At 39.6% G+C, this 25,259-nt stretch overlaps 2 protein-coding genes across 11 annotated transcripts in view; both read right to left on the reverse strand.

Moving 5' to 3' along the window:
• Positions 1 to 1,685: 1,685 nt before the first annotated feature.
• On the reverse strand, positions 1,686 to 3,739 carry BBS10 (Bardet-Biedl syndrome 10). Its single transcript, XM_085045347.1, has 2 exons — positions 3,525 to 3,739; positions 1,686 to 3,456 (listed from the first exon to the last, which is right to left on the reverse strand). Exons 1-2 carry the CDS (start codon positions 3,722 to 3,724, stop codon positions 1,716 to 1,718), a joined length of 1,941 nt encoding a protein of 646 aa, XP_084901473.1. The 5' UTR covers positions 3,725 to 3,739; the 3' UTR covers positions 1,686 to 1,715.
• Positions 3,740 to 4,327: 588 nt separating this feature from the next.
• OSBPL8 (oxysterol binding protein like 8) overlaps positions 4,328 to 25,259 on the reverse strand; it is an 83,128-nt gene continuing 62,196 nt past the window's right edge. For 9 of the 10 annotated variants that reach the window (XM_085045284.1, XM_085045263.1, XM_085045325.1 and 6 more), the window contains 16 exons: positions 24,248 to 24,332; positions 22,951 to 23,122; positions 19,421 to 19,655; positions 17,851 to 18,035; positions 17,063 to 17,144; positions 16,273 to 16,371; positions 15,703 to 15,799; positions 15,257 to 15,355; positions 13,665 to 13,762; positions 12,889 to 12,978; positions 12,203 to 12,339; positions 11,710 to 11,895; positions 9,250 to 9,379; positions 8,789 to 8,891; positions 8,123 to 8,228; positions 4,328 to 7,901 (listed from right to left, as the gene is read on the reverse strand). In XM_085045284.1, the coding sequence (XP_084901410.1) occupies positions 7,766 to 7,901; positions 8,123 to 8,228; positions 8,789 to 8,891; positions 9,250 to 9,379; positions 11,710 to 11,895; positions 12,203 to 12,339; positions 12,889 to 12,978; positions 13,665 to 13,762; positions 15,257 to 15,355; positions 15,703 to 15,799; positions 16,273 to 16,371; positions 17,063 to 17,144; positions 17,851 to 18,035; positions 19,421 to 19,655; positions 22,951 to 23,122; positions 24,248 to 24,332 (2,040 nt within the window). In that variant the 3' untranslated portion in view covers positions 4,328 to 7,765. The remainder of the gene's footprint in view (positions 7,902 to 8,122; positions 8,229 to 8,788; positions 8,892 to 9,249; positions 9,380 to 11,709; positions 11,896 to 12,202; positions 12,340 to 12,888; positions 12,979 to 13,664; positions 13,763 to 15,256; positions 15,356 to 15,702; positions 15,800 to 16,272; positions 16,372 to 17,062; positions 17,145 to 17,850; positions 18,036 to 19,420; positions 19,656 to 22,950; positions 23,123 to 24,247; positions 24,333 to 25,259) is intronic. The other variant, XM_085045294.1, reaches the window with a different exon arrangement.

Consider the following 25,259-nt stretch of genomic DNA (forward strand, 5'->3'; position numbering starts at 1 on the left):
AAATACAGACCCAAGTTCCTGCTGAAGTGCCAGGGCTGGTGGGAGCTCCTGACACAGTCGGGGCAGAGCAGGGCACACAGCTCTGAAACCTTCCACAACAGAGATTTCTCTTGGCTCATACTGGACCTGTCACATTAAGCAGCTTGCAAGAGCACATAGTAGCAACAAGAATGGCATTCTGTTTCCTCCCTGTTTAATTCTCCCCCACCTCTGCACTTGCCAAAAGATTCTAACAAAAAAAATTACTGTTCTTAGTTCTTTATTAAAGAAATCGCTCTAGTGAGCCCTGAGTTTTACTGTTATTCATATGTAGATGTCTGTAAGAGTGCATTAGGGAAAAAAATTATTACAATGTCTTATATTTATTACCAGGAATATATGTAAAATTTCAACAGAAAGTTGTAGTCAAACAAAGCATTGCCGTCAAAACACGTGAAAGAACTTTGGTAGTTTGAGTCTTCTGAAGAAACTGAAAAAGGAAAAGCAACAGTATCAACTAATGGGGGGGGATATCTCTTTTCTAGTTGTAACCATCTCAGGTACAGCACATAAATATGATTTATACCTATGGTTTTAAACAGCCCCACTAAATTTTATTTAACAGCAGATTTTAAAAAAATGCTATTACTCTAAGTATTATGCAACACTGGCAAATGCACAGAGAACCAATTTGATACCATTATCAGCTGCAGCTGTTCAAGTTACTCAAAAACCTCCTCCATCAAACCTGTAGTTTTTAGGACCCAACAGAAAGGGAGGTATGTATGCAGGTGGTTCTGGGCTTATAGCAAATATTATTAGGGTGAAAATCTTGGGGAAAAAAGAATTGGGAAAAGACAGAACCAACCAAAAAAACAACCCAGAATAAAATCCCACACGAGCAAGGTCTGAACTGTCTCAGGTTTTTCACACAGAACAACATTAGTGCCTAGCTAAACTTTTCCCATGAGGACACAGCCTTTACAGCAGGACCACAACTCAACCCATGGTAATTAAAATTAAGAGTTGTACTAAGCAACATCACATAAACTAATTTGCCAGAGCAACTGCCATAAAGCCAAATTATTCTTAACTCTTCTAGTTCAACTGAAATGAACTCAATGGAAGATAAACATGCTGCATCTCCTATCAGAAAATTCTTCATCAGGATACACCACAGTGGCTTACTGCTGCCTGCCACAGTGCTGAATAGGATAAAAACAGTTCTGTTTTTCCCTCTATATTCAAAACCACAATGTATACAGAAATATTTTTATTTAAAGAAACATTTAATGCACCTAATTATGAGGGCTAAAAAACCCACTCCTTGATTTGTAATGTGCAAGTTCAGTGGCTCATGTCACACTCGCAACTTTTAACATGCCAAGAAAACTAATGCCATCCAGCTTGTAGAAACAGCCAATCCGCCAAAAGAGGCAAAGTTCACCCTTGGCTTGAATGTACACAGGATCCTCAGCATGTGGATGGAGACTGCACTGCACATCTTCTGCAGTGGATACTGGCTACACTTCCTCACACGCGGAATGTTAAGTTCATGCTCCTCACAATCCCATTTTCCACAATCTCACCTGGTTAGCCTTTTTATTCTAAGAGAAGAAGCACATTAGGTCTTAAAGATATCTTTCAGTCTCTAACACTGAATTTTGAGACATGCCCATTTGACAAGAAGACGCAAGAAAACAACATATAATCAAATCCATTCTTTATTAATGATTTCAAAAGTCATCTTCTGAGTCACGATCCTCAACTTCTTGGAGTGGCCGCCTAATACCAATTATTAAATCTATGGAGAGCAGCTCGGTAACACAATGAAGAACTGAGATGACTAACTGGTATTTGCAATACACTGACTCTAAGCCTTCATCATTTACAGGCAATGGCTGATTTTTTTGGAGTGAATTAATGGCTTCATGATAGAATTTGGTGAAGCTGTCTCGTTCTGTTGTCCTGTACAAGGCCTTGGGAATACTTAGCAAAGCATCAGCAACCACATTAGACACAACAGTTACCTCTGCCTGCTGACACTGTTTTGCATAGTCCTGAATATAATAATGCAACAGGATTTCAAAGTAACCTCCTACTGGCAAAACTGACCCTGCTTCTATGAGGCAGCTGGAATTATCCCGTGCAACACCTACACAACTCTCCTCCTGTTTAAATGGAACTATATGGCAACACGTTTTCTGTAGACCTTTGCCAACATCCAGGCACTCACATGTAGTGACTGCATCAGTGTTATGTTCCACTAACACAGTCGTGCTATGGTTCTTTCGACTGTGCACCAGCAAATCACTTTTACCAGGGTCTAAGATTTTTGTTTCATCACTAACTGCTTTCAGCTGACATTCAGACCCCTGGTTACTGTTACAAGAAGTACTTTCTGTTACCAATTGTTTCTGAGTAGTAGAAGAATCTGAGGCTTCCCTCTGACTCTCACCTTCCGCTTTCCATCCCTCCCTCTGACCCACTGTTTTAAACAGCTGCTGCAGCATTGTGAACGCCTCTTGCAGAGCAGCAGCATGCTGCTCATTAACGCCATCGACCGGCCCACAAAGGACCAGGCAATGGGGCTGGAAGGCACCCTCGCTGCTGAAGCCAATGTGGACACATCTCTTGGAGACGAGCAGCAAGGGCTGGCAAAACGTTACCACTGCAGTTTCGGTTATCGCTCTGTCCATGTTATCACCGAAAGGTGCGTAAGGTGAGACGCCGGTGATTTCAGTGATAAGGGCCATTTCTTCCGACGATAAGCACTCTACCACAGAGACACCGTATAATTTGGCATAGTAGACAACCACTTCTTCTTGCTTCGAACTCGACAGTAACAGCTTAACATTGTTGCTCTGCAAGTGTTTCATTAAGGCTTCTGTCCTCTGAGCGATCCAGCGCAGGGAAGCCTGATACTGACCCTCGGAGTGGACAACGAACTCCACGCCGGGGGCCGTCAAGGAGGGCTGCAGGGGCTCGGTGACGAGCAGAGCCCGCAGCTCCCCGTCCGCAGGGCAGTAGGCAGCGAAGTCCCTGCGGAGGACGATGCCGGGCAGGAGCCTGGAGCTCGCCAGAGGCAGGCCGGGCACGGCGGCGTGCAGCTCCGCGAAGTGCCGGCCGAGGAGCCGCAGCACCTGCGGGCGGGCGGCGGCAGCCGGGGCGCAGCGGCGGCACATCTCGGCGCAGAGCCGCGCCAGGAGCCGCCGCTCGCCGGGGCCCAGCCGGCCGGCCAGGTAGGGCTCCAGCAGCGCCTCCAGCAGCCCGGCCGGCGCCGCTCGCAGGTGCCGCCGTAGCCCCCGCGCCGCCCGCTCCAGCACCCGCGCCTCGAAGGCGCGCAGCGCCCGCCGCAGCCCGGCGCCGCCTCCCGCGGCCCGCAGCCCGCCCAGCACGGCCGCCAGCAGCACCACGAAGCTCTTGGCGCCGTCCCCCGTCGCGGCGCGGAGGCTGCAGGCGCGGGCCGCCATCACCCTGCGGGCACACGGGCAGCGTTAGGGAGCCGCCCCCGCCGGGCCCGCCCGGCCCCCCCGCCGCGGTACCTGGCCGCGGGCGGCTCCAGGCTCAGCGCCTCCAGCAGCCGCCGCCCGTCCCGCGTCGGCATCGCCTCGCCCGTGGGCCGCAGCAGCAGCGCCCGCCCGCCCCGCGGCCCCAGCGCGCCGCGCACCGCGCCCGCCAGCGCCGCCGCCTCCCGCCACAGCCGCTCCGGCCCGGCCGCCGCCGAGGCCGCCATGGCCGCCATGCCCTGCCCGCCCCTTCCGGCCGGCGCGCACAGAGGCCAGAGACGCCGAGTGCGACACATGTTTATTGAGGCGGCCCGAAACAGCTCTCTCCCTCCCTCCCCAGAGCGGGGAGCCCCGGCCCGGGACACGGCGGGACACACGGCACGGAGAGCGGGCGCTGTGTCCGATGGGCTGATCTTCCCGCTTGGCAGAACGAAAGGCCGGGGCAGGGCAGAAAGGAGAACAAGTTAGGGAGAAAAAGCCCAAATAATCTCCCCCTGAAGTTACTTCGTTGAGCTATTTCTGTATTACCACAAAGTAGTGCAGTTTCACTGTAAACATCCAAAATCCTCCGCTCTCGGCTCACCAGCCAGAAAGAGGGAATGATGTAATGTTTCAAGAGCTGATTTTCCCCCACAGCGTCCGACTAAGCAGGAACATCAGTTCTCAAACACAACAGCCCTCACAAAAGGTTTGATATTACATATGGCACAAATTTGACAAATCTTTACATGTCTCAGAACGGCATAGAAACCCATCAAGAAGGCACTGATTACAATACTTGAATATCTGCTAAATTTTCTGTGATTTGTGGGTACTCTTGAAATAAAAATAATTAAAACTTAAGAGATGTACAGAATTGTTGTTACGCATTATTTACATAAACAATGGTAATAGCCAAAATTAAAAGTATTTAAGAAACTATATGAAACACTGAATTACAAGTCCGTTTCATAAACACCAGTCTGGAAAAAAACAAAGCCAAAGGCACAGAAGGGCAGCAAACAAAAGAAGAAACTACAACCATTACATTTTACAGGACAACCTTTCAAATAATTTGTGAAATTTCACGAGGGAGTGGAAGGAAACAATAACCAGGCTATATACCCTTATCAAGTACTATCGACTATTTAAAAGGAATCATGTGAAATTCAAGAAATATCATCTACTGTTGAAAATGACACTTGTTGCATTTCACATAGCATATGTACTTAGTTTACATCATCTGTACCAAATTAGGCAACCTGTACCTAAATGGCAAATTAAAGGCATAGAGTGCATATGACAACAAACCAACCCAACAAAACCACATGGCAATAAATTCTGCAGATATTTCCTATACAAGAAAAAAAACCCCAAACAAAACAAGATTTGTAAATCAAACGTGAAAACCAGTGCTGCTATAAACTTTAAAAACCAGTAGAAGGCCACAGCCCTCAAATATCTGCAAACTGTACAATCAATTTTTATATATGTGCAGAGCTCAGTCTTAAGCAGGTAGTAGTCAAGATCTGCTGTACATCATGGCTAAACAGGACAGCGGTGATGCATTAAAGAAAAGGCTCCATACATGTCTGTGACCAACTGTACTGGAAAAACCAGGGAAGAAGTTTCTTTGATCTATTCAAATGAGGGAACATCATACAAAACCCAAACTAAGAATTACTAGGTTTTCACTGTACTTTTCAGAATTTAAGGTATCTAATCATATAGTTTCACAGAAGTCTGCAATTTTACTTTTCAGAAATTTCCATCACATATCCTTTCTTTCCAGATCATCACTAAAACCACTTCTTCAACAGAATTCAACTCTAAAGAATAAGCTGAAAAGGAAAATTAGCATAGGGATTTTGTTTTGCTCTGTTCAAGTCTTATACTTATATTGAGCTGAGCATGAACTTCAGGTATGGACTATCTGTTTCGTCTGACACTGTCCAACAGCAAGCTGCCAGCCAACTGGCTGGTCAAATCCAGTCACTACCATGTGGTCCATGCAAAAATGCATGCAGACGTGATTTAAAAATCAACATGAAAAGGCAGAAGGACATTGCTATTTACAAGGGAGATAAAAGCTTGTGACTATCAGACAAGAGTCTCAGCACCACAAATTTAGCAGAATATTACTTTAGGGGATTGAAGTTATTGCCCAAATCTCACTCACTGGATTATTCTCACGTTCAGAGTATGTTTAAAGACTTGGAATGGATCTTAAGACAGGTGAAGCTTTGACATCTGAATGCAATAATGAATGGCCGAATTCCAGGCTGAGAACGATTAAGTGAATGCCATAATATTCTGCTTTCTAAACACCATTTCATACATGGATAACAACTTCAGTTTCCATTTAGAGACTTAGGCATTTATAATTTTTTGTTTGTTTACAAAGGGACTTCCTACATTCACATTTTTTTCCTGATCAGCTGTAGATTTAATAAAAGTTCAACTAGGTTTGGTCTTGTCCATGGCTACAAGATCTGGTTAACATACCACATGCCAGAAAAATTATTCAAGACCAAACCATGCTAATGTGGAGCTCTAAGAAATATGCTGATGTTCACTGCTTACACGATAAACTTTTTACATAGCTGAGGCCCAAGGAAGAGGAAAGATTAAAAGAGAAGGGGAGGTGCATGAAAGTGTCAGCCACAGAAATATATAAGCTGGACAGACAAATGAGTAAACAGTATTTTTACTAAATACTAGTGAGACTGATGCAGAACAGAAAGGCAGATCACCTGGAGAGTCAGGTAGGCTGCCCAAGGCAGAGGGATGACCTGGCCATGACAAAAAGCCAAACATGACTTTTGAACTGTTCCACTGCCCAGGATGTATTTGATTTCTGAGAGGATCCTCTGAAAACAAACTTGGCTGTCCTTCACATCATGCCACTCATCCTCCTGTTGTCTCACCTGGGGTACTGAAAATACCTTTACAATTCTAAAGCCTGTTTTTGCCTTGGTATGCTTGACTGGCACACGGAACTCACCAGATAAACACCGGCACTAAATCTTCTGCTGGAATTTTACAAATACTATACATGCATATATTTCTTCAAATAAAAAATTTAGGAACCCTGGTTCTGAATTGAAATTTAAGCTTCACGTGAATCTGTATGGCTACAGCATACTAAGAAGGTGCATCCATGTATTCTGGTAGGTAGTATATACTTGCAGTAAGGAGGGATTTCACGAACACTTGGACTTTCTTCTCATTTGTTTTGAGATATGTGGTGTTAGCCATTACACAATTTCTGAGCTTACCCTGTGTAAACACACACATTTTCATTTGCAAATGTACTCATGACAGCACCCGAATCCTATTCTACACTGCCTTTTGGAGATTCAGCTCAAGCTACACACTGAACTCACCTCCTCCTCTTCACATTTTGTTTCAAAAATAACCGAGTCCTAGCATCAGCATTCTGTCTGCTTACTGTGACATGGCCATACACAAAGGTAAATTCAAAGCTGTAGATTTATCAAGACTTACAAACATACCAGAAATCCTTGACATTTGCAATTCAAGAGAGAGAGTACACCAAAATGGTACCTCCCTGGGTGCTGTACTGCTAAAAATGTGCTCTGTACAGTAGATGCAGGAATGTTTGTATGATGAATCTGAAGTTTTAAAACTATAAAACAGCTGGCTTACAAGCCTATAGTAATTCAGGATAAAAATCTCATACTTCCAAAACAAATCAAGGACATTATGTTGCAGATTTCCCAAAGACTTTGGCTTCTTACTTGCCATTTCCTAACACTCATGATTTTTTGTATAATAATGTATTTGTTTGACCTTAAGCAAAAGTTTACTTCCAAACACCCAATGCCATTTACAAAAGCTGTTGGCTACTTCAAAAGTTCCTTTATTACAAAAATGGTAAGTTCATATGTAGTGAAGTATGCCTGTTTATCATTCTACCGTAACAGGAATCACATCCGACCTACAGGGTCTGACCTCTGAATGTTTAACTTGATCTATTCTGTGGCGAAGATTCATCAGTACAGTGTATGATGCAATATAAACACAAGGCTGATGTCATGTGACTGCGAGACAGAGGCACACACCAGGAGCAAGAGTGTACTGGCACTTACAAAATTCTTACTGCAACTGGGTAGGCAGAAGTATGATTCTGAACCATGAACGCCAAGGCAAAGTTCTTTAAGTTGTTGCTACACGGTTCTTTTACATAATATTGCATCATTTAAAGTCCAGCTTCAAATATGGTCCCCAGTAACAGTTTGATCATTCCAGTTCAAGAAGGCCCTTGTTCACATTTCTTATTTGAACAAGAAATTAATGATAAGCTGTAGCACAACCATGAGTAAAATGAAGACATAGTGCTTAAACTGCAAGGAATGGTAGTCCCAGGGTGATGAATTAGAAGTGACTCTGTTTCGTAGGGCCACGATCTCCCTGTGAAATAGAAAACAATATCCTGTAAATTATAAACGAGACAATTTGGCATTTTCTACTATGTTATGGCTCCCTACAGAAGGCAGCTTAAGAGGAAAACTATGAATCTTCAATGAGCAATATTTGAGAAGAGTAAAGATACATATCAGCCTCTAAGAAAAAAAAAGAGCTATGAAATTACTATTCTCTAAACCATTTTAAAGCATTTTAATTAGTAGTACCTCTTAATGTCTTCCTGTGTGTCCCTTATAGACTCAATGGCACTCTGCAGTTCACCAAGGTCTGCCCCTTTTTTCCTTATTCTTGTATTATGCTTCAGAAGTTGTGCTAGGAGGATAAAAAAGCCAGATGTAATTAACTGAAGTGACTGCTGCCATAAAAGGAACAAAGTATGAATGACAAACTAAGCTTGTTGTAAAAATGAGGAGAAAGTTCTCTAACTAGCTTCGAATGAAAACTTTATTTCAGAGTCACCTTCAGCACAGGACTCCAACTGAAGTGCTTGAAACATCTTTTAAACACTCACTACACTGTTTCATTTCTGCAAGCATTATCAATAACAAAAATCTACCCTCTAGCCACATACTAATCTACAAATTAAAACATGCATCTTTTAAGGACTAAAAGAGTTTATGAACACCATTATTTTCTGTAATTGTTAAGTATGTGCAGCCCTTAAGCCTATCTACACTGCATTTGAAAAGATAGGAAAATTTGCAATTAAGAACATGAACCATTCTGCTCCTTTTGTTTTCCAGAATGTGCTTCATGTTGGATAAAGCTAAAACATAATAAAAACATTTAGATAAGAAGAGTATGTGTGACACTGAACTGTTCAGTTGTCAAATAAATTTATTATTTCTGTAGGTAAATGTGTCTTTTCATACCTTCACTCCCAGAAGAATCCTGATTATCAGGCTCTGGGGATGAGAAACCACACTCTCCTTTCTTCTGACTGGATGGCTTTCGTTTGATTTTTGGAACAGTAACCTAAAATTGATAAATTTATGTGTTATTTCCAGACAACCAGAACTGCAGCAGAGCAGCACATTCCAACAGTAACAGTTAAAAGCACAATATGTAATAGAAGTCTAAGTTAAAATTTTTCATGTATTAGCACTCTGAATTTTGTGCATCTTTCCTTTTAAGGGAAAATACACATTAAACTGCTGAGCTCAAGTTTGCCTATTTTATATTCCTATTCAGTCAAGTAATCTTACCACTGAGGATGTGACACAGAAGTGAGAGACATTTTATGGACTGTGTAAACAACATTTTTGTAGGATAATAGCATTTCCCATCAATCCCAATGCTCTGATGATCTTTACACACAACACATAATACATACAAGTTCCTGGATCCTGCCTGTGCTGTCAGAACTGGAACATACCATTGGCGTCCGATGTCGAACTTTTGTTTGGATAGTGCCATCTTTTTCAAACTGGATCATATCATTCAAAGGGTCCCATGGTCTGGTACTAGAGAAAGTGAATATTATTAATACTACAGCAATTTAAATAAGAAATATTTCCTTGCTCAAAAACTACTCAGTCTGAAGAAGCTAAAACTCTCCCTATATAGAAGCAGACATGGTGTCATGATATTATATTCTATCTGTGGTCCAGTCTTAACCTAAAGGGCCAATAGAACCAAAAAATGAACTTCACATCCAGATCAAACCCACAGCCAGCTGGTAAGAGTACAAACTATTGTATTAACCAACAATATCATTATGAATTTTTTTTTGCCAATCATATGTATTTGTAAAGATGGAGAGATTTCCTGCTTCAGGTAGTTATTATTTTAGAACGACAGGTAAATTAGAGGAATTTAAAAATATTTAGACTGCTTTTTGTTGAGTTTTCTTTTTTTTTCCTTTTAAAAGATGCCTAGAAAGGAGAGTTTAGGAATCAGTTACCTCAAACCTGCTTTCATCCAAAAATGGTTAATGGTAATCAAGATTGGTTTAATGAGACACTAATGAGCTATGCACAGTTTTCTTGTTCTGATTTTTTAAGAGTGCTTTTCCAATTACAGCCTGATACAGAATTAAAAAAAAAAAACCAAAAAAAACAAAACCACAACAGCATAAGATACATAGCTCACTGGAGAACAAGAAGTAGCCAAAAGCAAAGACCCATGTCCCTACTGATTACAGACTTATCAGAACAGAAACTGCAAGTGAGCTGCAGGAAGGAGGTTCTGACGCACAGCTTTAGTGAGAGTAGATTAAGCATGGATTTCCTTTTGTGTCCTCCTGGTATGCCTTTTAAATAGTAGCAGTTTCAGATGTTGTGAACGTAGACCTACACTTACATCTTAGGTTAACCTGACTTGAATTAAATGTCAGCTGAGGTAACTGGGTTAAGAACTAAGCATTGCTCTGTTCTGTCTTTATAATCCAGATGCCTAAATCCATAATCCAGATACCTTAACAAAGGCTACACTTCACTGAACACATCTTTCACAGTAAGCGTAGCAGATTGCTCTCTACGTGGACCAGGTGGTGAGCCAGCATTATATGCTTAAAAAGAGAGAGAGGTTTCTTCCAGGGAATGCTGACAGTGCAGACTGCTTCCCAGCACATAGTAAAACTTCTGTGGCACATCCTTGAACCACAAGGCCTCAAGGACACCAGAAATAATGCAGATCAACAAGATAGGTCTTAAAGCTGCAGGGGATAGTCTAACAGACTTCAAGTACAGTTCTTTTCCTAATGGTTTTACACAGGGGTCAAGAGTATTGACAGTCAATTCAGCTGGACTGTTCACAACTCTTCTAACAGGAACAGGCATCCACAGCACTAGAGGGCTCAAACCAAGAGAGATTGCTTCACAGACCATTTACTCCAGTTGGGGAATTTCCCTGCTGCAGGATGTTTTCAGTGGTGAAAGTCTGCCCAAACTTAATAGGAAAGCAATGAAATTCATGGAAAATAAATTTACCAAGAGTTGCTAAATACACAAATTCCTTGTTTGGTTCCAGGAAACCTCCAAGTTACAAATTTGCTGGAGAAATGAAGAGTACTCAGGATTCTTGTACTCTTCCCTGTACATGCACTTAGGCCATGGCCTCAGTATTGCCATCCATGTACAGGAAGGTAAAGGCCTCCAAGGTTTAGCTGTGGGAATATACTTCCAGCATCCATGGCTTCAGAGTTACTTAAGTCTGTGTGTATAATCTTTGGCTATTTTACTTTTGCAATCCTTACAATACAGAAGCATGCTGGGCACTGAAAAAATACCAGCAGAATGTGGGCGTTCTGTGAAAACCATGACTAGTAAAGGGCTCAGCTTCAAACTGACCTTTGCAGCATTGGTGAGGACACAGAATGCATCCCTCCAGCAGTCAGGGAGAAAGCTACATCTTCAGTTCCTGATCCAGAGCATCACACAAAACTATTCACACACACACTCATGTGCAGGGCATATCTGACAGCCAGGCAGAGCCACCTGGTCAGAGCATTAACTATTGCTATAAACCTGCTATTCTCAGAGTTATTCTAATATGCAACAAATTAAAGATCTCAATCCAACTAAGCATAGGCTTCTCTGATTTTCATACTTTCTGATTTCCAGCTGGTATGCCCATATGTACCATATTTTCCAGTTTGGGAAAATCTGTCTAGCTGTTCTGGTCAGTCTAGGGGGAAAAAAGGGAGGACAATGCACAAAGTGCCATGCTCAAGAAAATCTGGAACGTAGCACTGATTTGTTGTTACACATAAATCAGCTCTATGTCTCACTTCTTTTGCCCCTGAAACCACAGGAACAGGCTCAGCAACATTACCAAGCACTCCAGGACTCACTCAGCATATTTGTAGTGCCATTCTCCTGTGACTGAATCCTGATCAAACAGCTTGCATGTCCACTGTTCACCCTTAAGTTTCCTCTCTTTGGCACTCTTTCTCTGAGCTTCTTCCAGAACATGTTTCTCCTCAGTAGCTTCTGTTTGGTCTTTATTATTTATTGCTTTTGTCACTTGTTGCCAAAGCCTGACAAATGAACAACATACAGTCACAATCCGGCTGACAAATAATTGCAAACAATTTCCTCAATTATAGGCTAAGTAAATGGACCACCCTCCACAGAAAATATTACCATTTTTAACAGATGTGTTTTCTCTACATTTCTATCAAGATTTCTATGATTGCAGTCTTTATGAATAATGATCTTATATTTAACAGTGTTACTTTCTTGTGTCATCAAACATGGGAAAGTAATGATAATTTACTAATAATTTTGAGGAGACAATGAGTTTTATTTTGGCAAAATAAATACATGGTTCTAAAGTGAACTTACTTCTCTGACTCAAAGTCATCTTGCTCTTCAAACTTCACAGTGTATCTACGTAATCTACGCATCTTCACATCAGCTGTTGGGTTCCAGAATGTCTCTGAAACACCTGTCTTCTTGTCACTAATAGTGACTTCACTGTCCTGTAACAGATATGATTACCTTAATTGTAATTATCTCAAAGAATGCTAAAATAACAAAAAAGCAAGGAATAAGCAATTTTTTTGTAATAAGAATTTATTTGATTTTGAATGCATGTAGTCATGAATAGTAAGATAGGCTAAATTTAAAATTCAACTTCTGCCCTCTGTGCTAGCGTCTAGCTTGCAACAGAGATGCAATCATTACCACATCCAAAAATGAGTGATGCCATGTCACCTCACCAGAACTGAAACAACCTTAAATATTTCATGCTGGTGCCATAAAAATTCTTCATAGTACTAATGCATATACTAAAGTATTTCACAACCTTCATTGTGAAGCAACATTTCATTTTCTTCATAAACTACTTAAACATGCACTTTTCTACCTTTTGCCAGCTGCAAATACAACAATATTGATTCTACACTTTCTTGAATACTTTCTACGAAAGCAGTACTTTTTTTAAACATGAGTATTTTTTGCATTTAAGTGCTGTCTTCATCTGTCTCAACCATCAGCCAGAATTTATAAGAGTGTCACTCACTACTTACCCAGTGGCCCTCTAAAATAGCCAGAACTTCTTTGCCAAGCTTAATTTTCCCTGCTATTTGGTTAACACTGTCATTGTTACCCAAAAAAGGCTGCAACACAAAAAGAAATGGTTTCATGTTTATTTTAGTAACATGTTCTTTTTTTTATATGTTTAGTCTTAAGGAAAAATGGGAATTTATGAAATGTGCTGTAAACAGCCTTGATAGCTTTTAACGTTGTACCTTCTGCCTATTTAATCCCCAAAAGAAGTCTAAAACCAGAGTAAGTAGTTTCTTTTTCCCTTCTTAAAAGATTTGCTGAATAATAGTATTATCTAAGAAATGTGGAAAGAAAGCAGAAAATAATGCAGAAAACAGTGACACAATGATATCCCGAAGGACACAGTTATTTGCTACACTAATTTCTAGGCTTTGCCAAAGACCGTTTGTTACCAGAGATTATCTTTTGTAGAAACAACAAGGATTGTTTTCTTTGGCCTTTTGACAGGCTGCACATGTTTCCCATCGACTGACAAGGCAAATTGTCAGTTAACACAGCCTCCCAACTTTTATGTGTCCCTGAATGTTAATTTCAACTGAATACAGTTTCCCTCTCCATCTGCACACTTAGTGAAAACTGTTTTTTCATCTTTAAATCAGTTTCCACCTCAAAGATGGCACATGCATTTTTCAGAAGTGCAAGCCATCTAGAAATAGTTTAGAAACCTTTGTTTAGCTTATGCAAGTGGACATTATGCTCATTCTCCTTCTGGTGCTCATGCACAGCATTTACTAACCTTGAGTTTGAATTCAATTGTTGCACTATAGCCAGTTTTCTCACACGTGATGTTGACTGCTCCTCCAAGCTCTAAGGTCATTGTGCCATAAAGAATTCCTGCAAGAGAAAAAAAAAACCAAAACAAAAACCCCCAGCTAAAACGAATGTTTTTAACTGAACAAAACATAACCCCTAAGTTACTTGGGTACAATTCCTAGCGTAAACATGTTTGTGCCAGAGGAAAAATTGTATTTTCAGATGACCTTTCCTAATGATAATCATGATTTTTCTGCCAAATAAGATAACCCAAACAGAAACAAAAAAGATCTAAGTGAATTATAGATAAGCAGGAAAAAAACAGTTTATGAAGACATATCTTTGGCAACATATGCTGCTGGCTTCTAGCAAGGGCGATGTTTAGTCTTACTGAAGATGACTGGAGGAGGGAAGCTTCTGAGATTAAGACAAAACAATAATCTACGACAAAGAGCAAAGAAAAGCTTCACTGAAACAGAAGCAGTATGTACAGTCAGGCCACAGGTGAAGGCACTCATGAACAACAAATACACAACAACTCTGATCACCTCCCTTTTGAAAGTACAAGGGTGACAGTGCTGAGAGCTCTTTCTTTCCCCCTGCAATTCAGTGTTTGAAACACTGAATATATTTTACATACTTTGGATGAATGTGCAAATATGCCTTCCCTGCATATTCTTCTACCTTTCTCCCTATCAGCTTTATTAGTAAAATGAATTCTCCTTCTTCTTGTCTGACTCGAATGTATGCATATATGTTAAGTGCTTTAATTGTTCAGTATTATTTTTGTAATCAAAGCTATAAACAAATACAACATAGTATTAAAAACATCAAAAAACAATGGAAAGAGAAATGTCTAAATGCATGTAAAATTACTTATTTCTGCTAATTGATCTTTATACATCTCAAAGGAAGAAAGTACTATATTTGGTGACTTGACAGTCAGGCTTCTGAAAGAGAATTCTAACTATTCTGAAAGGGAATTTTGGAGTATGTGGGCAGACAATACTGAGTAAGTTAAAGCTTAAAAATGAGCAATTCTGCAATCTATTTTGTGCCATTACTGACCTTCCAGAAAGCTTTACAAAGCCCTAACTGGTTTTCCACAGGGAAACTAAAGACAAATGTTCATGATTTGCAAACAAATCACACTGTGGTATAGATACTGCATTGCATTTGATGTTTACAAGAGGAAAATATTGGAAAAGCTCAAAACTGCTCTAAAAAAAAGAAACAGTAAATTGACGTCATTTAGTGACAGATAACTATATATACATATATATATATATACATACATATATATATACACACTCTTACTATTTCTTACTATTTATGAAAAAAGAATCTTTTTCTGTGCCAAAAACTAAAACATGGCTTAAACAACAGATTTAATATTTTTGTGCTGATAAAATATGTGGAAGCCTAGAGCCACCAATGTTACCAATGTTCAGAACACTCTTCTCAGATGACAGGCTTGAATCTAACACAGTACACTATTTAGAATAATGAACTATTTATAATAACAAATTTCTTTTGTTGTAATTTTACCACCTAGAGAATGAAAAAACCCATTACCTTTACAATGAGCATATGGCATTGTCATTACATAATCTTCTCCCCTATTTAGAAATGTTAGCCGTCCTTCTCCTTCTAGTATGGCAGATAATGAATTTCCTGAAATTCAAAGACAGGCTGTCACATTTCTCACCCTGCAAGACAACAGTCAACACTGCCTAATAACCAAGCAACACAATTAAGAACATGAGTATATTTGACACTGCAATGTATCCTGTTCAGTGAAACCTCTATTAATACATTGTCTCCAATTAAAAATTAAAACACTCCAAAAATAGAAATAAAAATTCTAAAGACCAGTAGTGAAAACTTTGTAAGGAAAGGACAATACAACAACCAAAACATTGACTCTTCCAACAGCCTTCTTTCATCCAGATAACACAGCTCCCTTGCACCAATTTTACATTCCAGAATAAACATACAACCAAAAAACCCCCCTTATTTACCATAAAATTTTGATTTGGCCAGAATGCTACCACTAAGGCAAAAACCATCCTTGCGGTTGCTAACATAGAAGGCAGATATTGGAGGATGATGTGACACCTGTTGGAAAAAAACAAGTGTTTGAGAGGGAAAAAAAAAAAAGAAAAACAAGAACAAGCAATATAATAAATATATTATGATGATATAATATGAGCTAATAATGACAATGCAAAATTCAGGTTGCACATATTAAAATGCAGTTAATATATGTGAAGTTTGACTAAAATCTTTAGAGATAAAGATCAAGGAAACACCTACTGAATTTCAAGAATTAAGAAAATTAGCACTTGACTTTTCCCAGAGGAAGAGGGAACAGAAATATTGGAAACACCTTCCCTTCCCTCTCTCTCTCCTTTAGGAATGTACACTTAAAAGAGACATCTGTAAGAAAACTATGCTCACCAGGAGAGGTTTTAGGATACTATGTGTACATTTCAATACATTTTCTGAAACTACCACAGGATTTAACTAGCACAAACACACAATATACATTTATTTTACTTAAAAATATTTGTTCCTGTTATTGCAGCTACCTGTTCTGCAATGTAAAAAGTCTTGCTGTTTGTCCTTGGATGAACCCACATGCAGCGGAAAGTCTCTCCAAGTATAGGATTGTACGGCTTTTTTAGTCCCTAAAAAGAAATAGAATAGAAAGTAACCATACTACACACGTACACAAGTCACAAAACATATTATCAGTCTATCACTGAAGATAAGACACACAGGAAAAGAAATTATCATCATGTATATGCTAAAGTACCTGGTACTTGATTTCATTGTTTGAATATTATGCTCAATTACTCTGCTCTTTGTTTTAAGGAAATTATCATACATTCAGTATATCCACTAAACTATTCTACATGTAAGGACACACATGTAAGAATATAAGGGGGAGTTTTCTGCAGAATTGTTACAGAGCTTTTGTCTGAAGTTAGGTAGTAAGTACTTTCTGTCAATACTACTTCCCAACAGCATGACTATGAAGATTATTTAGTGCAAAGCTAAATGAAGTGGTGGAAACATTAGTCCTCCAACTGCACACTGTTATCACTGAAGAATGGTAAATATAGAACTGGCTTGATTTTATAAAAAAATATTTAATTCAACTTCTACTCCAAGGGACAAATGCAATTGAATATAATCTATTTTAAGCATGGTTAGGGACCAAACATTTCCATGATGTGCTTGTGTAAGTAATGAAAACTTAACCTTGCTTTTAAAAAAAAATGTATAATATAATTTAAAAAGAAAAACTCACTCCAGCATATCCCTAAGCCCTCAAACTAAACACAACTAAAGACAAAATAATTTATGAAAGCATACCTTTGGCTTTTTGTAGAATCCTGACAAATACCACTTCACTACTTTTTTCATACGGTAGTAAGCATTCTCTTCAAGAGCAGCTCTGTGAAACAGACAGAGCACACAGATCAAGTATCAGTATAGCATCATTTATAACAAGCTGTCAATTGCTGTGACATATGGTGAATCTATGAGCTGACTAAAACAGGTTTGTGATTTGCAGTACTGTAAAACTGTCAGCCCAATCTCACCAAATTTAAAGTTTTCAAATAATTGTCTGAAGATTGAAATCAAACAATGTCAGAAATGGTATTTCTGTATTTGAGTCTGTTCTTTGTAACATTAAATTCTGTCCCACCCCCACTCAAGTTCTTCCATTTATAGGTTACCAGTTTAGTATCTCTACCAGCCTACTTACATGCAGGGGTCTGAGCTAAATAATATTTCAATTTACAGTCTTTAATTTATTAGCTACATTTGAGCAGGCAACTATAAATCTGGAAAGAACTTAACACTGTATGTAAAAAAATAACTAGTACTGAGAAACTAGTAGTTTCTCTTTTTAAATATGTTTACTCAAGAAAAAAAAAATTAAATTCATTTTCAGAAGTCTTCCAACGAGTCTTCAGAAGCTAAACCAGAAATGCCTGCAACACAATTACTATTAAATTACTAAGAGGCACCAGACTTAAGACGTACCATGAGCTCTCTTGGCAGTTAGCTTTCAGAAAATGACAATATCTGACACTGTTACCCTATTATAATTTAAAAAATGGTGAGAATGAAAACAAAATATAGGATCTACTTACTCAGACAGAAAATCTGCATGGTAGTAGTAATCAGACAGCTTGTCCAGGAAAGAGCGAGGCTCCAAAATAAATGTAGGCAGTACAACCTTGGACAAGTCCATTCCCGGCCGAACTTGCTTCAACAGTGTCCAGATCAAACTTTTGTTTTCTTCTGACACTTCTTCTGTCTGAGCAGCCTCTCCTGCCTAAGATGAACGAAAAAACTACTTACAGAAAGGAGAAAGGAAACAATCGTCCAGAAAACAGGTCAACACATTCTAAGGTTGTAGTGAGAATGAGAAATGGATACTTAAAATAAACAACTCAGATATGCTGAAGCAACTATGGAAGTAAGATCAAGCTTCTATAAATACACTTATCTTCAATGAAGTATGACAGATATACTATTCAGCATTAAAAACTGCATTTGTATTCATCATCCCTAGCCCGGAAAAATTTGAGGTAGAATGTTGCTCAGAAATCCTCCCTTAGTCCTTTCCTAGGCATCAAATACATTACTCTTTTCTCACATGCAGGACTTGTACACCAAAGGGCTGTTCATTCTACCAGCTTTTCCCAACCATGCAAGCTGACATATTTATGCATTTCACTGCCTTGACCAATCAGTGGCATCACTGGTTTTCCTTAAAGAAAATACATGACTTAGGGGGAATTGAGCAAAGCCAGCAGCCACACTCCAATATGCTCCTTTCTGTCCAAGAAGAGGGGAGATATTATCACTTAGAGTTTCTGAAATCAAGAGCAATGGTTGTAGGAAAAACAAGGAAAGGCATCCCTCTTTCCAGAACGGTTCTAAAATGCATACTCAAAAATCTGTCATTTAAAACTCCTCAGCTTTTCCTAAAATGCTGCTTTGTCTAGACCCAGTACTACAGAGTATTAAAGCATAATGTATGCAAGTTCCATGGGTATAAAAACAAAAATCTCATGGTCATTTCTATTGTGAAATTTGTTAAGAGATTGATTGAAGAGATTTGTGAAGAAGCTTATTTCTGTTACTAAGTTTTTTGGTGTACAAATCCCTGCCATATTTGCCTGTGTAGACAAATACATAAAACAACCTGCAGCAGTGGAATGGCAGCTCTGGGGCATCACTGGAATGCAAGGTGACATTACAAACACAGCAAGCCTTTCACTAAATTCTGCAGACTTTACAACCTCTTAACTTCTCTCTTGCAATAGAAAAAGGAAGCATCAGGTTGCATTGAAAACTTCACCTCAAATACTTTTACTTGAAGAAAAAAACAGGACTAATTTAATAAAACCCAAATAGAAGTAACAACAAAAGAATAAGGAGTCATGATGAACTTCTGCTGCAGGTGGCCTCTTCTGTGCATTCTGTCTGAGCAATGTTTCAGGTAATTTCATTATCTCTGTTAAAATCTCACACAATTAGCACAAGAGTGGCAAAGCAGAGCAGAATATGGGTGAAGAGAAACTTCTCTACCCATTATGACTGAAAATATGAAAGCTAATCCTGCAAGTCAGCTTTCAAGTGTAGTCTGACCCTTAAAATATCAGCATTCTATTTGGTGAAGCTGCTTGCTCAGTACATCAACAACACTTTTACCTCCCCAATTTCTTCATGACTCTGTTCTAAGTAAGTAGTTTCCTTGATATCAATTGGTTCTGGATCGACGTAAGAATCATCCTGTCGCTCCGATGTGTCACTATCGCTTTCTTCACTTTTCCCCAATCCATCATTATCAGATTCCTCGTGGTCATGGTCATTGTCCTTATCAGACTTGTCAGAGTATGTATCTTGATCTTTAAAGTGATGTCTTTCAATTTCACCGTCATTTAACCTATTAAAAACAAAGGCTAAATGAATATTCAACTTCACACAAAAATTTCATTGCTCCCAAATCAGGATCTTAATAAAATGCACACCAAAATTGCCAGTATCAAGCCTGAGGTGGCAGCAGCATCAAACTAGCTTAGCTGGAAACATATAGGGTTTATACTCTTCTCATTGAACTGTCAAATGACACTGATGGGCCTGGGATGTCAACCACCTCTCTAGGAAGCCTGTTCCAGTGTCTGACCATCCTCTCGGTAAGGAAATGCTCCCTAATGTCCCGTCTAAACCTCTTCTGATGCAACTTTAAACCATTCCCATGCTTCCATACCAGGTAGAAGAGTTCAGCACCTCCCCTTCAAGCTCCCCTCCTCAGAAAGTTGTAAGAGAGCTATCAGTTTGCCTCTCAGCCTTGTTTTATCAAAACTAGAGAAACTGAAAGTTCTCAGTCCCTCCTCACAGGATGTGCCTTCCAGCCTTTTAACAAGATTCGTTGCTCCTCCTCAGAACATAGTAAAGAACCTTCATAAACTTTTTTAATTTTGGGGTCCAGAAATGCACACATCCCTCAAGGTGAGGACACACAAATGTTGAATACAGTGGCATAATCACCTCTCTTGACCAGCTGGTTAATGTCTGTTTGATGCACACCAGGATGGCATTTGCCCTCTTGGTTCCCAGAGCTCACTACTGATCCATGTTCTCCATAATTTTTCCAGGCACTGAGGTTAGAGTCACAGATCAATAGGCTCCTGGGTCTTCCCTCAGGCCTTTCTTGTAAATGTGAATACTGTTGGCTACTGGGGACCTCCTCAAACTCCCCAGATCCCTGGTAGACAACTGAGAGGTATCCTGCCATTACAGCCACTGCTCCTCCACTTCTCTGTGCTGAGTCCCTTCAGATCACATGGACTTACAAACATTGAGCTGATACAACTGGTCTCTTACAATTTCAGTGAACACAAATGGAAAGTCACTGGTCCTGCACTCGTGGCTCTCCAACTCAAGAGGATCAAGCAGCCCAAGGTCTACTAGTAGTTTTAATGACTGAGGCAAAAAACCCCAAAACATTGAACACGCCTGCTTTTTCTTCATCCCTGTTTTGCAGGTGACCACTTTCAACAAGTACTGGTCAAGGTTTTCCTTGGACCTTCTCTTGCTATTAACATACTTAAAAAAGCTCTCTCTCATTGGAAATTAAAATTCCTTTCACCTTTCTTCTCCCTCTGCTGCCAGCCCAATTAAAGCTAGACCTTCCAGTTTTGTTCCTTAGTTAAGCACACTGAATACCCTTAGAACATGCTATATCAAAAGATTGATCTACTTAATTAAAGCATTAGTCTTAATTGGACTTAACCGCTGTAGCTAATTGCTGTGATTGTAATCTGGGCCAGCAGCTGATATTAATTAAACTACTATTCAAGAGCACAGATTTTTATGTAAATTGTACACAGCAGTCATATCGTTCCTATGAGATAAAAGAAGGAGCAACTGCAGCTGAGCCAAGCTTGGTTATCTGGACAGGGCCTTGAATTGTTGCAAGGGGCAACAATTTGCCTTTTTTGTGTTTTTCTCAGACCATCTATGCATTGCATAAAAAGAAATGCATTTCTCCAGTCCTAGTCTCTCTCTGGGAGAGCATACTCTTAATAGCAGTACAAAATTGCTGCCCACCCAGAAAAGACAAATGGACAACTAAATCTTCACCTGAAAGTATATTGAATTGGTGGAAGATTACTGAGATGGAAGCCTGAGAAGAGGCTGTGAACCCATGGGATGCCCATGCTGGAGCAGGCTGCAGACCTGTTGGGAGAGGAGCCCAGGCTGGAGCAGTGTCCTGGTAGGACCTGTGACCCAGGGGGAGACCCACACTGCAGCAGGCTGTGCCTGAAGGACTGCCCCCTGTGGAAGAGTGACCCACGTGGCAGCAGTTTGGCGACAACTGTTGCCTGTGGGACAGACTCAAGTTGGAGAAATTCAGAGAACTCTCCTGTGGGAGGGACCCCTCAGTGGATTACTCTCCCTGAGCAGCCTGGAAACCCCCATTCCCTGTCTCTCTGCACCACTGGGGAAGGAGGTAGAGCTGGAAAGGAGGGAGGAGTAGAGCAGAGGTGTTTTTAAGGTCTTAATTTACTTCTCATTATTCTGCTCTGATTTCATTAGTAATAAATTCAGTTAATATCTGTAATTCAAGCCTGTTTTGCCCACGATGGGTTTTTAGTGAGTGACCTCTCCTGGTCCTTATCTCAACTCATGAGCCCTGCATTAAATTTTCTCTCCCTATCCAGCTGCAGAGGATAGTGAGAGAGAGGCTTTGGTGGGTGCCTGGCATCCAGCCACAGTCAACTCACTACAACCATTCATCCACTACACTTGAAAATTTATTTCCACAAAGGCTGATGCTCACAAAAACCTGGCTGAAAGTATTTACTGAAATAAGCAGGGAGTAACTCAAGGGCATTCGACATTATACACCCGGTTGTAATAGACAATTTTAACTTTTATGCATTTAATCATAAGGTGACTGAATTATTATTCACCCATCTGATGATTCATGCTGAAACCATTTAAATAAAGAATTATTCATTTCTTTAACTAAAGAACAGCAAGTTAAATTCACATCTACCAACTTCTGTCACATGTACTAAGCTACTGATTTTCCACTGAAGCAAACAAGAGATACTAACTTTAAATTTTGAATTTTTTTGCTTGACTGAGTACTTAAAACTTACTGATGTGATACTCTGTGGGAACTGACAATTAGTCTGGCGAGTTCACAGATTTTGACCTTGACACAGCCAGTTCGTACCCATGAGAATTCTACCAACAGAAGCAAGAAGCAAAAAACAATGGGAGTAGAAGCTGCAGCTGCATTAGGGAGTCTGTTATTTTGTAAGAATGTGTGCTTATTATAGGTAACCAATAATATTGCAATGTAGTGAGTTAGGAACCAATGAACATGTAATGTGAATGCTGAAAAATAGTATAAAAGAGACTTCGTAGTAATAAAGGTAGTTCTTTGTTTTGCCTGGAGCTGTTTGTGTGTGTCTGTATGTGAATGTCATGCCTGCCTCAATAGCAACAATACTCAAAGTTCCTTGGGCCAAACTTTCCTCTGGATCCACTTTGCTTCAAAGAAGGATTTTTTTCATTTTATGCACAGGGTTAAAAACACAGTGCAAACAAGGCATATAAAGAGAACTCAGGAGCAAAATAAACTGCAGCCTTAACCTCCCTGTGGAGAAATTATCACTATAAGGTTCTGCCAAAAAGCAATCAGGTTCAGTAATTAATTCACTTACTGTAAGTGTTCTCCACCATGCATGTTGTTAGCACGAAGCAGACCATAGAGAGAGACATGAGTACTGTCTGTTGAGGCGTTCAAATCATGTTCTTTACCATCCCTAATCATTGTACGTTTAAGCAGACCTGAACATTTCAGTGCCAGCTCCAAAGCATCCATCCAACACCTGCCTAAAGACAAATTCAGTATTAGTCTAAAAATTAAGGATTTAACAAAACTATACCACTTCCTTTTCCTAACTGGGAAAATTAGTCCTTTGGGACTGCTTGCATAGCCTTTGAAGATACACTTCATAGTTGTTTCATGTTACATGCATTGGATTTTATGATCTGGGGGGGACACAAAAAGCACTGACAGCTACCCAGCTTTGGTACAAGCTATGCTTTAGAGCAGGACAAGCAAGGTAAATCATGGCTTTGTTCAAGCATATTCAAGCATTTCATCCTTAATGCAAGTCTGATTCCACTCAAGCCCTGACAGTGGAACGCCTCCAAAGTTGCCTACAGCCCTGCTCTAGGTCTGAAGATTAAGTAACTGCATCATTTGGCAAAATTTGCCCAAGTAATATGATAATAGTGTGGAAAAAAGCTATAATGATAGCATATAAATAACATTTCCAAAGATAAAAAGCAGATATTTTCTTTCTCTTTGGCAAAAAATAACTGAACAAATTTGTGTATTCTTTCCACTTCTTTTCCATGTATCTAATCCATTTCTCAATACAGAAGGCAGAGTCCTGTTTTTAAAGTCTGCAGCAATATGCTTAATTAACCAGTAGATGAAAAGCACCTGCTAGAAAGGCTACACAGTAGTCAATTTTTTTCCCACATTTTAACTTTGGAAGCTAGTAGCACTGATCACCACCTTCCCAGTACAGGGTGTTACAAAACTACATTTTGAAGGAATTTTTACTACTAGAACTGTATGCAACTGCTGCACTTAACACAGAAATGCTTTAATAAGAATAATCCATATTAGCACTTTACAAAGGCATTAGATTGATATTTAGACATACATTAATATAGCTAAATCATAGATAACCCTTTCCTCTTCCTCTACCCAGTCAACAAAAGGCAACTTCAAGGAGTCCAGTAACATTTTCTTCAGGACAATATTCTCCTTTAATAACCATGAAAAAGTACCCATACCAACACAACTGAATGCTCTGAATTAAAGGAGAACCTTAACAACAATTAAACTGCAATCAAAGTGCTGTAACAGACATAAGATAATTGAAACTATCTCTTTCTCATAACTGTTGTCACAGCTGAAAAATCAAGGAACTATCTATTTACCATCTGATTCTGAAGCGGCTCGGATGATCAAGTAACTGCTGGGCAATGGCAGAGTTATAGCACCAACTGCTTCACCTTTAGGACCCTTGAAATACACAAAACAAGAAACAGCATCAGATATTTTAATTCAGTTTTACAGTTTATCATTCAATGTAGTAAGAAGCAGACACACTGCAGGGCTATTTACTGTCACTCAGCAACAACTAATGAAGACAAGAATGGAAATATGGACAGCCCTCTTTCATTGGATTTCTTCTGCAAAAACTTCATTCTAAGTACAGGATCAAATTCAAGTCCACTTTTAAAAAGAATGGTCTTTGGGATTCAAAAAAAATTTAGTTTGGTTGGAGTTTATTTTGTTTTTGGTTTGGAGGTTTTTTTTGGTTTTGTTGGTTTGGTTTTGTGGTGTGTAAATCAGACTCAGCCAAAGTTTTATTTTCACTGTGAAGTTCTTCATACTTCACATTAAAAAAAAAATCCAAAAGACCTTTCCATTTCTGTCAATCTTCATTTTGGAATAAAATCTTAAATAACCTTTTTAAAGTCCCTTCCAGAAAAAGTTTGCCTATGGTAACTTTAAGACAATTGATAGGCAAAGAGGGCTGTATTAAACATACTTGAAGCTATCGCTGAAAGCTGGGTTAAGCCTGCCTAACTGATGAGTTAAAATATTTTGATCTTTACTGATTTCCCCCAGAGAAGCCTAATGGAAAGCCAGTATAAGGCTTAGAAGAGGGAATTGGAAAGCCAGCAGAAGTTTTGAGCAAAAGCAGATAAAGGCAGATAATTTTAGAAGCAAGCAAATGAAACAGCCAGAACGTTTCTGAGGGCAAGAAGCGGGTTAAGTAGTCTTGGTGGCACTTAAATATCAATCTAAGTCAGCACAAGCTAGTGCTGGTGTAAATGATGTTCAGAATCATTTAAAAATCAGCATTAAAAATAAGCTTGTGCTTAAAAATCAGCACAAGCTAGTGCTGGTGTAAATGATGTTCAGAAACTCCCAAAGAGTCAG

The sequence above is a fragment of the Lichenostomus cassidix genome, chromosome 1Aa (assembly GCF_008360975.1).
Source record: "Lichenostomus cassidix isolate B80296 chromosome 1Aa, HeHo_3.0, whole genome shotgun sequence".
Lineage (NCBI taxonomy): Eukaryota > Metazoa > Chordata > Aves > Passeriformes > Meliphagidae > Lichenostomus > Lichenostomus cassidix.